The 13,773-nt window shown below is 45.7% G+C and overlaps 1 protein-coding gene across 1 annotated transcript in view; it reads left to right on the forward strand.

Annotated features, from left to right (window-relative positions):
* LOC108578732 overlaps nt 1-13,773 on the forward strand; it is a 124,569-nt gene that overhangs the window by 513 nt on the left and 110,283 nt on the right. Inside the window, exon 2 of the mRNA XM_017942109.1 lies at nt 1-4,921. This exon is cut by the window's left edge and continues 26 nt beyond it. Within this exon, the coding sequence (XP_017797598.1) occupies nt 1-4,921 (4,921 nt within the window). The remainder of the gene's footprint in view (nt 4,922-13,773) is intronic.

The following is a 13,773-nucleotide window of genomic DNA, read 5'->3' on the forward strand; positions in this document are numbered from 1 at the left end:
GCACGGACTGACGCAGGACAGCACGACCGCTGCCGCGGTAGTTACCGACATGCATAGAAACGTGAGGAACCTGGACACTCTGGAGACTCTCGCGGAAGAGAGTAACATTCCAGACGAGGCGTTCTACAGGAGCTTGAACAACGCGTACAGGGAGGACTTGATCTGCGGCGACACGTCCAGACCGACGTCGCAGCTGGGCATGATCTGGGAGGAGGCGGAGGACGAGGATGTGAATGGGAAAAAGGAGGCGGATCCGAACATGTTCGACAAGACCGCGACGAAGGAGAAGGAGCACGAGGAATTGGCATCCGCTAAGCCGACAAAGGAGGAGATTCAAGAGGCGGCGACGAAAAAGGAGGACGAGGCGGACGAGGACGAGGGCGAGGTGTTCAGCGCGGCTGATTACAAAAGCTACAGAGGGAACACGCCCTGCGTCAGCGAACAAGATCTGGCTCAACTCTCTAGACTCAGTTCTATCGACGAGGTAGCTCTGGAGAAATTACACGAGCTCGATAGGTTGACTAATAAATTGCAGAAGGACTCTCAGAACCTGATAGAGCTCCAGTCGAAACTGATGGACTCTCCGAAGAGGCAGTATAATTCTGAGGCCGAAGCGAAACTAGCAGAAGAGGCGAGTAGCATAGACGAGCAGCTGAGAAAGATCTACGCCGAAACGGATGTCGACAGTTGGACGTTCTCGAAGAGTCCTGGATCAACCGGTAGATCTATCTCCAGGGTTAGCACAGACAGCGGTTTAGCCACGGACGGTGACTTCACGACCAGGTCAATCTCGCCTAGGCTCACGTCCACGTCCAGATCGAACCTGGATTCTATCTCGAGCACCTACACTCCTCCCAGACTGAGTAGCTATACCGCTACTGTGCGTGAGAAAAGTCCAGAACCGGTGATTCAATTGCCCATTGACGTCGGTAGCTTCGCCAAAGGTTACGCAGAGAACAAAGAACTGACGGATCTGATGGTCGAGAGCTTCGCAGCTGTTACCTGCGCCTCGCCAACTATCTACAGCACAACCACGGACAAAGTTCCGTCTCCCACTCACTCGGCAGGAAGTGTCCACAGTGTGCATAGTGTCCATAGTGTACAGAGTCTTCGAACGAGACAGGACGGCTACTTTGGTAGCGCAGCTCGACTGAATCTAGAGTTCCAAGAAAGTAGAACGCCTCCGAGTCCATCGCCTAGTTCGCCACCTCCTCCAGCTCCTCGAGACTCTGCAGAACCCTTTCTGATGCCAGGTACCGATCAAAGGGAACCCGAGACGAAACGACCTCAGAGTCCGTCGTTCTTGAGGAGCACGGAGAAGCTGGTGTCCTTGGAACAGGGTCGCCTAAGTCCACGAACCCCTCATTCGCCTAAATCGCCGCGGGTCTCGCCTAAGCACACAACGAAACCAGCTGGTGTGGTTAACATAGTCGCGGCGAAATCTGATTCCGGCCTATCTTCCATGAGCGGATGGAGCAGCTTGGACAAATCACCGAGTTCTCCCAAGAGTTCCATCACTAAAATGCTCACTTCGTACTCCGTGGATCACGCGAGGACTGCTTTGATCCCTAGTACGACGACTGTCAGGTCTACCAGTCCCATTCCACCTCTTCCAGAGACCACAACCACGACTGTTACGCAGGAACCTCTGTACGACACGCCTGAAGGGAGAGACGCTTTCGCTAGTACCGCTGCAGTTACTCTAGCGGTTACTAGTCACTCTTTCACCACGACCATGAACCATTTATCAGGGTACACGTCCATAAAGACACCTACTACGAAGGAGGACTACAATTTCGTACCTCCGCCGGCTCCTACCGCGACCACCTGTCAGAGTCCAAAGAAAAGGAGTCGCCAACAAGTATTACAGCACACCTACGACACCGTTGCGCCTGGAAGTACGATCGACTACGTGTACAGGTCGGAGCAACCGGCTATTTATTCCGTAGCTGGTAGCAATCGACAACAGGCGATCACTAGTGTCTACACCAGCAATTCTGGAGGGTACAGTCCGAAAACCACGACCACCGCTTACTATCCCGAACCACCGGTGGATCCGTACGACAGCTTCCCGGAATATATTCCGTATGTAACAGATCCGAATATAATAGCTCACGTAAAGAGGCACATGAATCCTGAGGGGTACAAAGCCGCGATGTTTCGCACAATGTTCCCCACGGGGAACATCACCGACGCTCTATCCTACTATCCAACCAGCGCAAATTTACCACGGACAGAGACAAACGAGACTTCGTGGTTGAATTCGATAGAAGACCAGATACCCCATGACTCGACGTCCTCCAGTATCAGGTCTTTAACTTCCGACGGTAGCTATGCTCAGAGTCCGTACACGGACAGAAGGTATCCTCAGCCGCCGGCCTATCAGGCTCACCAGTATCATCATACGTACGCGAATCAGAATTACCCGCAAACCTATCAACAACAGTATCAACCTTATAGTCAAAGACTAAGCAGTACTGAAAGCGCACAACTGACCGATGGTTACCAGAGACAGTGGCAACGGGAGCATCAGTACATACAGGACCACGAACCTGGCAGGATACAAATGGATCAGACGCAGCATCAGCAAAACGAGTATTACGATGCGTCGAGTGTGATAGTCTCGCAGTCTGGGTACATCAGCATCGCCTCGAACCTGAAGGACCACGAAATGGAGAACGCCAAGGCTGGCAAGAAGATCAAACGAGGATCGTCCTTGAAGAACGCTATGAGTTCCATGAGCAACTGGTTGCCCGACTTGCACCTCAGTAGAAGATACAGAAGCCACTCTTTGCCTGGTGGAGTGAGGAGGGAAGATTTGGACATGTCTCAGGAGCAACAGCAGCGAGCTCAGCAACCGGAACCAAGTGTAGCTAGAGGCCGAGGTAGAGGTCAAGCAACGAGAAAAAAAAAGAAACACACTCTAGTCTCCACTGTGTCTGGGATACTTCAGAAGGCTAAAAGACGAAGTCATCAGTCGCAGTCTCTGTCTGATCCTGAACAGTCTGAGACTGAGTGGAGCAGTGGAAGACAGAGTGGTCTCTCTGAAGACGAAGACAGTGTAATGTCGGATGTGAACCAGGAACCTCCGTTCTTCGCCAAAGTGAAGACATCCAGCACGAAGCGTAAACAGGTATCGCAACCGGTTCCTCAGCAGCAGCAACCAACGACTCAAGCATTGACTCCACAGCAGAAGGACTATATACAGCAACAACACCAGCAGCAGACTATACAGCAACAGCAACAAGCCCTCCAACAACAGATTCAACAGCATCAACAGCAATTGCAGCAACAAGCTCTCCAGGATGAGTGGGGCAAAGAGAAGGAGCAAAAGAAAGAACCAGAACACGAAACTGCTGAACAGATGGCTGCTTTCGAGGAAGAAACATCGGGTAAAAGCACCGGTTCTGGTTCGGGTGGATCTTCTATATTTCAAACTGTCGGTGACATCAAACGATCCACAGGTAGCTCCGACGAGGCTCCGAATGAAAAGGCTCCGAAACTTCCTCCAGTGACGCTGGTAGGTGGAGCAGGTATGGAATTCGCTGTGTCCAGAGCATTAGGCAAGTATCGTCAAAGACAATCCTCCACTGTCTCCGACGAACAACCACCTAGCGAAGAGACTAACAGCGAGAAGAAGTCCGACGAAGGCACGCCTCAAACATTGGAGACCAGTTTCGAATATCCCGAAGACGTGTCGGAAAAAAGCGAAAAGAGCGAGAAATCCAGCAGTACCAGGCTTCCAGAATTAGTCACGAGTATATCCGAAGAAGCTCCACCATCGGAGGGAAGTCCATCGGCGTCGAGCACCAGAGGTCCGACATCGGGCAGTAGATTTCTACCGCGACATCAGCAATCCCTGGAAATTCCATGGTCAGGCTCGAGATCAGGGGAATTGGACGAAGACAACAGAAGTACGCATTCCTATCGAAGCACGTCGAGAGTATCGTCCAGACGTCAGAGCACAGAGGATTCGATCGACTCTGAGGACGAATGGTACCGATACGAGCTGAGAAAATTGGAGGAGCTCGAGAGACAATCGCAGACGCAGACAGAGACAGAGATGGGCGAGGTTCTGGTAGAGGAACCCGAAGAGACTGAGCACTATCAACCAGACGAAATAGTGAAAGAGAAGATGTCCTTTGTACTTAAAGAACTGAAGATGAAAGCTGTGACCAAGACGAAGGATCAAGAAAAACCGCCTAAAGAAGAGAGGGAAGAGCAACGAACTAGCAAAGTGAATGGAACGGTGACGAAGGAGCGTAGAATAGAGGAACGAGATAGGTACAGGGACGAGAAGCCCATTCCAAAACGGAAATCTGCTGAGAGCGTCGAAGCGGTGTTCGCAAGAGTGACAGACTATCACACTTGGGCGCACGAGGAAGATGCTAAGAAAGAGAAAACTCCCGTGGAGGAGGGTTCTTCTGGTGAAACATCTGGACCTGATAGTCCTGTCCAATCGATGGACGAAGAGGAAGAGGAGGAGCTGCCGAAGGATGTCGACGAGCAACCATCGAGACGTAGTTCCAGCGGTTCGACGTATCGACACGGTGAAAAGATCCATCCGGGCTCAGAGCCAATTTCTCGCGAAGGTAGCGTAAGTGTACCACCCAGCGAGGTATCTGTCAGTATTCCAGGTGCTTGGGATTCCGAGAGCACTATGCTCGAAGGCCTCGAGCGCGACGGAGCTGGTAGCGCTGAAACAGCTACCACCGCTACCCTGAGCTTACCTAAAATCAAAATCGATTCCTCGTCCTGCGGTAGCTCTGATACTACGTTGAAAGAGGGCCAGGTTAGTCCTGGTCCGCCAGGTTCCAAGTGGAAATTATTGAAAGCGTTGAAGGAGAGGAAAGCTGAGGAGAAGCTGAAGGAAGTCGAGGAGGCCTCGAAAGAGACCACCATTTCTCAGGGACCCACAGCAGTAAGTATCATGATAAAGTGAGGACACGAAAACCTTTGTAAAGCGTACTCGAGATTCGGGGGTTGGGTCAGATCGTAGGTTTAATTGTTCTATTGGGAGATTTCTGTGGCACGTTCTTAATTGACGCGTGGGATTGTTTTCCGCTAATGTCGGTTTTCGGTGTCTTCTACGTGCAGGATGTTCAATATTATTCGAGGTTTATTTCAGAACCTTAAATTCCATTAGTTGCGATTTCTTAATCGTGAATTGAATAACATTCTAAGGATTAAAAATGGAAATTACTGTTGCAATACATTTCACTCTTAATCTTGATACGTGAAATTAACTCTAAAGGTGTAATTCACACATTAACGTCCTGTATAGAAATGACCGAGAAGCCAAGTGACATAAAGTCGTTGATTTTATTCTGGAAAAACAGAAGTTGATGACAAAACAAACGAGACGAGTTTACACGTAACATACATGAAATGTGTGTTTAAAATTCCTCGAAACGTCCAGGGAGAAATTTATATCACTCGACTTCTAGCACCATCAACCTATCCTTTGTTTCGTACCATCTAACCAGTTCAATAGCAGCAAAAATACACAGGTCTCGATACGTACATTACCAATGCAGCTTGATTAAAAAAATTCTTTTCACACCAGCGAGTATCGAGTACGCTGTACGCGAATGGACTGTAAAAAAAAAAAAGAAAAAAGCGATAATGAAACCTACGAATTTAAGCACGATTTCACACGTAACGTTTAAGCGCGTCGTGCCAGCCCGCGTGGCACGCTCATCCAGTCAATACTAATGTGTACTATGATACTACTACAGCGATCTAGAAAGCGGAAGTGAAGCTTTGCAGGGCGCGTGGTCCGTTTCGTGTATTCTGAAAGAAGCGACGCACATGGACCCGAGAGTCGCAAGACTCGACACACAATTATAAAACGATGGTAACTAGTCAATTCAACAAGTGCAACGTCACTGACGCTTTGGCCAAGTAATATACCTGTACAGGTAGACGACTAAAGGAAGAAGGGGGAAAAAACGAAAAAAATAAGAAAGGGTGCACGATTCAATGCATCGATCGTGATCGACGATTCGATCGATTTCGAGGCCACCGTTAGTTCATACACGAAATACTCCGTGCGGCAACCAAAACGCGTCGAACCGCTATAGTTTAAACGAAGGCTTACCTAATTAAACAGAAGAAGAATAAAAAAAAACAGAATAGATCATAGGAGTAATTAGATGGTGCTTTAATAATCGATACGCTTTAAGGGTAGTATTATTAGGAGCCGCGTGCCTGCGCGGTCTGACGAGGGAATATTCACGGAACGGGGCTAAGTATTATATTCGGTCAATTATACGTTCCCCGTGCGGACACGTGGCGGGGAACGATAGTCTTTCATAAGTTCCCACGAACGTGAGAACAGGCGCGCGCCATTTTGAACGCGTCAGGATTCACGTTCTCTCGTGGCTTTTCTATCGACTAAAGAGAGAGGTGTCATCAAAGCACAAATGATACGCTGTGCAGAAGTGAAGACAGGAAAAAAAGCGCGTGTATTTATTACCTAAGAGAAGTTAATCGTACGAGAAAGTCTGCTTTCTTCAAACGCACTTGTCGTATTTACTGCAAGTGCAAGTCGAGAAAGACTCGATCCGATCTATCGGCACTGACACGTTTCAGTAGGTTCGTCAGCTACATCGACAGTCACACACTGAATCTAGATCGAACAAGGGACTTTAAAACAAGTCGGTTACACTTCGAGGCGTAACTTATTTCTTCCGAAATAAATCGCTCGAATTTCCGAATGTGTACGCACGTAAGAAAAGAGAGAAGCACGTACAACTTTAAGGTTAGCTTACAGGAAGGAGGGAAGGTGAGAATTGATGAGAAAAGGACGAAATATAGGGAGGGAATAGAGCAAATCGCGCAGGCACGAACGAGAATCTCGTTGATCGTGCGCATCGAAATCAATCGAGGACACGTGAAGGAACGAATAGCGAAAGCGTGAATGGGTTCACCGACCACTGGCATTTCGATTCACGGTATATCGCGGGGAACACGATGATATTTGTCTGAACGACGATGGATTCGCCGAGAGACACGGATTCCGTGCACCCAACGCGCGCCACCCCTCGGGTTCATCGATCCTTACCGGGCTACGTAGGGAAAAAGCAGCGCTGGCATAATTTCAGACACCCGTGAGTTTCGCCGGAAAATTGCCATGAACACAAGCTTTAATTAATACACCGGGTAAATTGAACAACGGCGAAGAACAATTAATTGACTCGCGGAACGTTTTTAAAGGAATTTAGTGACCTGAAAAAATGTTGGCTCTCTTGAGAGTTAATTGGTACGGGTATCGAATTGCTTTCTTTTTACACTCGATGTTATATTTTGTATTCGTGAAAAATTGTGAAACTGATCGAGACTCGGTTTTGGAGACGTATGTAAATATAATTGGAAGGTAAAAAATATTTTTTAATCCTCTCGCTGCTATTGTATTGTTTCACTGTGCTGTTGGTGACTTTTGGTGCGCTTTCGCCTTAATTCGTTCCTTAAATTATGCTTAAAATTCAATCCTTCGAGGTAACTTAAAAATGACAAATTAAAAATTTTTCAAAGATTTTGCCGATAATCTGCCGCAGCGAAATGGTTAATATTCGAGTACCGAGATAAAGTTCATTTTGTTCTTTTTCAAAAAAATTCCACTTCTTCGTGGCAATTCCTATTTTCACTACGCAAGCAACTGTCTGAAAAGTGCATCGAAAGAAGAAGTAGCTTTCATCGCGCAAAAGGTGAGCTCCTCGTCGGTCACGTGTTCCCTGCACATTACAGCGCAATATATTCCGTTTCGCGGAGCGTGAAAACGCTGAAGTCGATATCACGTTGAATCACGTGACGCGATATTACGCGACAATACGTTACACGCTTCCTTCCGTTTCATTTTTCCGACGCGAAAAAAGAGAGAGAAAAAAAAGAAAAGAATTCCGTGTTCTTCGAAATTTTGCGTGTTTCCGTTAATTCGGCGAAGAGATACAACGAAAGAATTCCTCCACGAGGAAATTCGTACCTATATGTCGTATAAATTGATGGTGCTCGATTCGAATAATTCCCCTTTATTTTTTCATTTGGACACGTTGAAAATTTGAATGGTTGGTGGTTAGAGATGAATTTCGACGAAGATACGCGATCATTGGACGAGGTTAACGATTGTTATCGTGCCTCTCGTAGTATTCGTAAGTAGTGTACACTATACATATACACTGATAGTATGATAAAAGATAATTACGATTGATAGCTAAGTGACGTGACTCGTGGGTATTTCCTGGAGCTGGAATTATGTAACGGCGAAGTAATATTAGGCTGTTGAGAATTATTGGCGTGGCTAAACAAACATAATTGACCAAGTAACGCTACGCTTCCACTCGGAAATGCATTTAACTCGATAATTATTAAACACGAGAAATTCGAAATTTCTACAATAATTCAAACTGCAAAAACATTCAACATTTTCTCGAACCATGATACAATTCCAAAATTTCAAAAATTAATCCTTCCAAATTCTACCAAAAAATTCGCTAATCCTATCTCACAAAAGTTCCCCCGAATCTCCGCGAAATATCATTCCCCGAAGCTCCACGTATTCCATTCTCGATGTTCGTTACGCAGCTCCGAGTATCCAGGAAACCGATCGCCAATAATGGAATCCAACGTCCCATAACAGCACGGGGTTTCGATTTCTGCTCCAGGTCTCTTGATATACCCAGGAGGTCACACGAACGGAGGGTAACTCGCGTGCTAAAATTTTGCTCGTCTGCACCGTTGGACGAGCCCCGCATACCATTTCGTAATCTCGAAACGATCGATCGCGTTCCCGTGTACCGATAACCGTTTCAGCATAACACGAGTCCGCAATAGTTTCATAATCGAACGGATAAGCCACAGACGCAGAGATAGAGAGACAGACAGACACACGCACGCACACTGACCGTAACTTCGTAATACGATTCCGTGTAACGAGAAATGGTCAAAGACGAATTATACGATACACGTGTATGTAACAAGGTACACGCAGCAGGATGAACAAACAGGAGAGGTTTGTAAACACAATAACTCGCGTCGTACACACGTCCAAAGTATATGCTTCCGTATCTAAAGACTTCGCAGCCGTATAATACTCTTAATTAAGCCTAGCCATTAATGATCGTGCGTACGTACTTCGGTGTTAGTGTTTTAGGGGTGACGAAGAGGGGAGGGGAAGGGGAGAGGATAACCGGGCCTGTGTACCTGCTCGTGATCTAGGATAACTGATCCAGGATAACGACGCAATCGCGGAATCCGTGGCTCGAGTATGGACCGGCGACCATCCAGTCTCGTTTAATTGGTCCAACACCGGTGCACGTGTCACGTTCGATCAATTCTTCTGATATTAATTGGCGAATCGTGCCGGGCCGCTCGAGCCACGCGCGCCCCACCGGTGGATGTCAATATAGCATCAAAGGAGTCGGGAGAATTGTCGTGGCGTTCGTTTCGAGGCGGTGATCGAGAGGGGAAAAAAGACACTCTCTGAGAAGATGGTTCGTGTGTCCCCACGTGTGTAAATTGTCAAATTTCGACTGGATGTTAGAAAGGTTACGTACGAAGGAGTATCGAAGTGTGAAGTTGATTCGTTGGGTAGGTAGGGCTAGTGTGTCCGTGAATGTTTAACATAGAACCAGATATTAGAAAAGTTACACGTGGAGGAGTATTTAAATGTGGACTTGATTCGTTGGTTAGGTAGGTTTAGTGCGATTGCACCAGATATTAGAAAGGATACACGTGGAGGAGCATTGAAATGTGGACTTGATTCGTTGATTAGGCAGATGCTAATTTGACGTAGAGAAAGGATTTTAGTGTTGAAAAATGAGAAGGACTTCTACACTACTGAAGGAAAGAAAGAATTCAGATGCAACATGACTGATTAAAATTGAAGTAAACTAGCATCTCCATAACAAAAAACACTTGGTAAAACTACTTTGACAAAAATTAAGAAAAACTGAACTACTTTTTGCGATATTTGCAAACTTAGAACATTCAACATTCGTCTAAGTATTACTCCATCATGCAACAAAGTTCACTCTCGCTCTACTTACACTTCGATCATTGAAAAACTATTTTCAAGCTCGGTATCACTGTAGTTAACCAAGATCGCACTAACAGCAACTGCTAATTCATTTACACAGTTCTCACTGTCCACATAGACTAATCCGTTCTAAGTGAAGGTTTTAACGTGGAAATTTTCGAGATCAGCCACGCGAACGTGGTATCGGTGTATTTTCAATGAATTTTCAATTAACCCATCGCCGTCGGTCTTACCGATAATGAGCTTTCAAACACAAACTGTCTGTGTATCGCTAAAAGGATGAATTATTCCTTTTCTTTTCCCTCCTTCGATTCTGCTGCTGGAACTTCGACATTGACTGTGCAATTAATTGGACTCGGGGGCATTCTTGTTGCGCTCGTTACCTCCGAGAAAATAATATCTTCGACGTCTGAGTTTCCTTGGAACTCATAGAAGCACGGTCTTCTTTACACGCTCCTATTGAACTCGTTATTTGATTATCCTCTCTGTTCGAACTCGCTCACGTAACAGCTTTTAAAATCATCCTTATGTCACAGGACTTATCCTAGATTTAGAAAATGTTTAGGAAACGCCGAGGAAGATTACTGTCCCTTCGGTGTCACGCGATTACGTGGAACACGATACCCCTCGTGATTGTTGAAAATTTAATCAAACGAAAGGCTAATCTCCGGTGCAATAACGTGCATGATGCAGAGGTTAGATTGCAATATTGCTGAAAATTTCCGTGATACTCGAAAAATCCTGTATTTCTACGTAAAACTTGCACAATAACCCTTTCATTCTCCATATTATCACAAAAAGGATGGAAGCGACAGAAAACTTTGTACGATGAAACAGCGATAAAATTATTAGGGTAGAAAATGAGCAAGGATCGTAGATAATCTTAATATTGGTTCGTCGTCGATAAAAGCGGCGTCGAAGTTGTAAAAATTAAACGAATTACTTACATTTCTCGTAATATCGTAGAAAACTAATTTACGCGCGCTCGTAACGTCGAACGACGTCGACGATAATAATCCTATTCGAAGCTGTAATTTCGCTCGTTTCACGGGAGGAAAAATGAAAAGACGAAGGTGTGCACGATCCGCTTATTGCGAACTTACGACGTCGAGAAATAAATGGACGCGATAATACGCGTTAAAGGAAACGGTTGCGTTTCCTTTGGAATCTTTTTTGCACTTGGATATTTCACGGGGGACTCGTAATGTTCCCCGTTTCCACGTGTAATTCAGCGAGATTGCATTCGGACGTGAGCTGACAATATGCAGCGACACGTACCTCTCATAGGAAACGTTCTCGTCAAGCCGCGAAACTTTATGAACGATCTTTACGAAAGCGACGATGGCAACAACTCCGCGAGATGTCCTGGAAAATTGAAAAGCGGAAGTTCGTGCGTGCGGCGCTCAAACGCGACGTTTCTCTGTGAGACTGGATAGTCATTCTCTTTGTTTAATTAAATTTTGCATAATATGTTCACTTCTTTTACTTGAAAGTTTGCAGAATTTGTTGAATTTTCTTAATTGAAAATTTTGCATAATTTCTTCAATTTTCTTGTTTGAAAATTAACAAGTAAAAAGTGCAGTTCAAAGGTTAACCCTTTGCTCTCGGAGGTCATTTTTCTAGAGGAAAGGTTGCAAATTGGATTTTCTTTGAAATTTTTTAAAACTATACTATTTTATTTAAATATTCAATGTATTCCCTATTTCACTATGATGAACAAATTTATGGAGGGCCATAGATCTGTTCTCTGTCTTGATTAATCATTTACTAAGTGATAATTATTTAATGCCCCTTCTCAGTCGCCACTCGATTGCAAAGGGTTAATATTTCAGATGAAACAGTGAAAAATGAGATTATATTTTTCCTTAATTTCTGAACACTCTAAACAAGATCGTTTCAACGAGAAACCGTCCGAACGAAGCGAAACTTCAAGGGAAGCAAGAGAAATCGGGGCTCAAAGAGCACAGGGAAACTAATAAAATCAGGTATTCATGATCCGTAAACAAGAGGGGAACATATTCAAAAATCAGAGCGACCAAACAGAAAGTACAATTGCTCATTTGCAATTCATGAGCGAGAGTGAACTGTTTTCAAGAAGCTACACACGATATGGGGTCGAACACATACACACGCACACTGTGTCGAGGATAAATTCGAACATTTACGGTCGAAAAAGGAAAGTGAAACGCGTTCGATCGAAGCTGTCGCCGGTAATTCTGTTCGAACAAGGCGAGTCCAGTCACGATTCCTGGTAAGCCTCCTCAATATCCTCCCAACAGTCCATACGTTTCTATTCAGCCATGATTCACGTGCCACGCATAAATCAATCGCTATCCAACTGAGTTATTTCCACGCGAACTATACCAGATGGGGTTTGGTTTTGTCGATTTACACACGTGGAGAACACCTCGCCTATCCACCTCTCGAGACGCTTTTGTAAACGAGCCTGAACGAACAAACGCCCGGACCAATTGTGTACCATTTCTCACTTTTATATGAAACGAATTAAAAGAAGCAAGTAGAGAGGAGGAAATAAATTGCAGATCGAGCGAAACCAGGGCTACGGTACTCGCGTCTAGTGACGTTTACTGTGTATGTATATTGTGTACGATTCTAACGATCATGGATATTGTATATGTATATTGTCACGGCGTCATTGTGTCTAACACGTTCTTAGCCGTCTTTCTGGTCCACCACGAGGTAGCAGTTGTTCTAACATTCCTTTCTTACGTCTGAGATCGTCGAACGATGTTCCAAACAACGTTTCAAATTCCTACGAAAGTTAATATAGTAGAACAGAGGATCTGTCTAAAATCTCAGTATCACGTGATCTATGTATCAAATGCATAAATCATGAATGTTCTTCGACCTCCATTAGCTTTCGAAGTAGCTCTCATACGATAAAAAAAAAAAAGTAGAACTTTCTTCTGTGCTCGATTGAAATCGTTCGATCTAGGGGAACATCGTTCGACAACACCTACGAATCTCTAGGTTCTCGAAGATCCCTGGAACAATTCGCGGTACCTCTGAGACCAGCACTCTACACGAGGGATCATCATCGAACTCAGAATTCGCGGTGTCGCGTGGCGCCGTTATGCAGATTCCTCGCGGCGATCTCTCAGCGGTGGGAGAGAATTCCTCCCTGGGGATCGATGAAGCAGAGAGATCCAAGTATTCGCGTCCGTTCCAAGTATTCGGGACTGGGTCGGTTCGTTAAACACGTGACAACGTCTCGCGAGACTCTTAAAAAATCCCACGTCACGAAGTTCGCGAGAGATTCGCAGTGTCGCAAACAGAAACTCCGCTTGAAAAGACTGGAGGAGCAATTCCCACGAAAAATCAAACTAGCCGAGTGTTCGAAACGTAAAAATCGAATTCCGATCCGAGAGTGTGACGGAATATTTGCGCGAGCGTGAGAGGTTTCGGAAGATTGTAGGTACAAGGGTCGTACCTTCGGAAGAAGTGGCTCGCGAGGGTTTGCGGTGGAAACGCGACTTAAACCGCAAGAACGCTCTCGAGTTTGCCTCCGTTACGAGAGATCAAACCGCTTGTTAACGGCGAGCCTCGAACACTCCTGTAGCCTTGGCTTTGCAGTGGAAACACAGCCATAAGCTGTGCGGATCGTTTGGTCAACGGATACGGCTATTAACGTTGCTCGTTTCCGGCATGCGAACCTTCTCGTGTGCGATACACAAGGACGCACACTAAGGCGCACACGCGAGCACATACAACAGGTA

The sequence above is a fragment of the Habropoda laboriosa genome, unplaced genomic scaffold, assembly GCF_001263275.1.
Source record: "Habropoda laboriosa isolate 0110345459 unplaced genomic scaffold, ASM126327v1 scaffold28, whole genome shotgun sequence".
Classification (NCBI taxonomy): Eukaryota; Metazoa; Arthropoda; class Insecta; order Hymenoptera; family Apidae; genus Habropoda; species Habropoda laboriosa.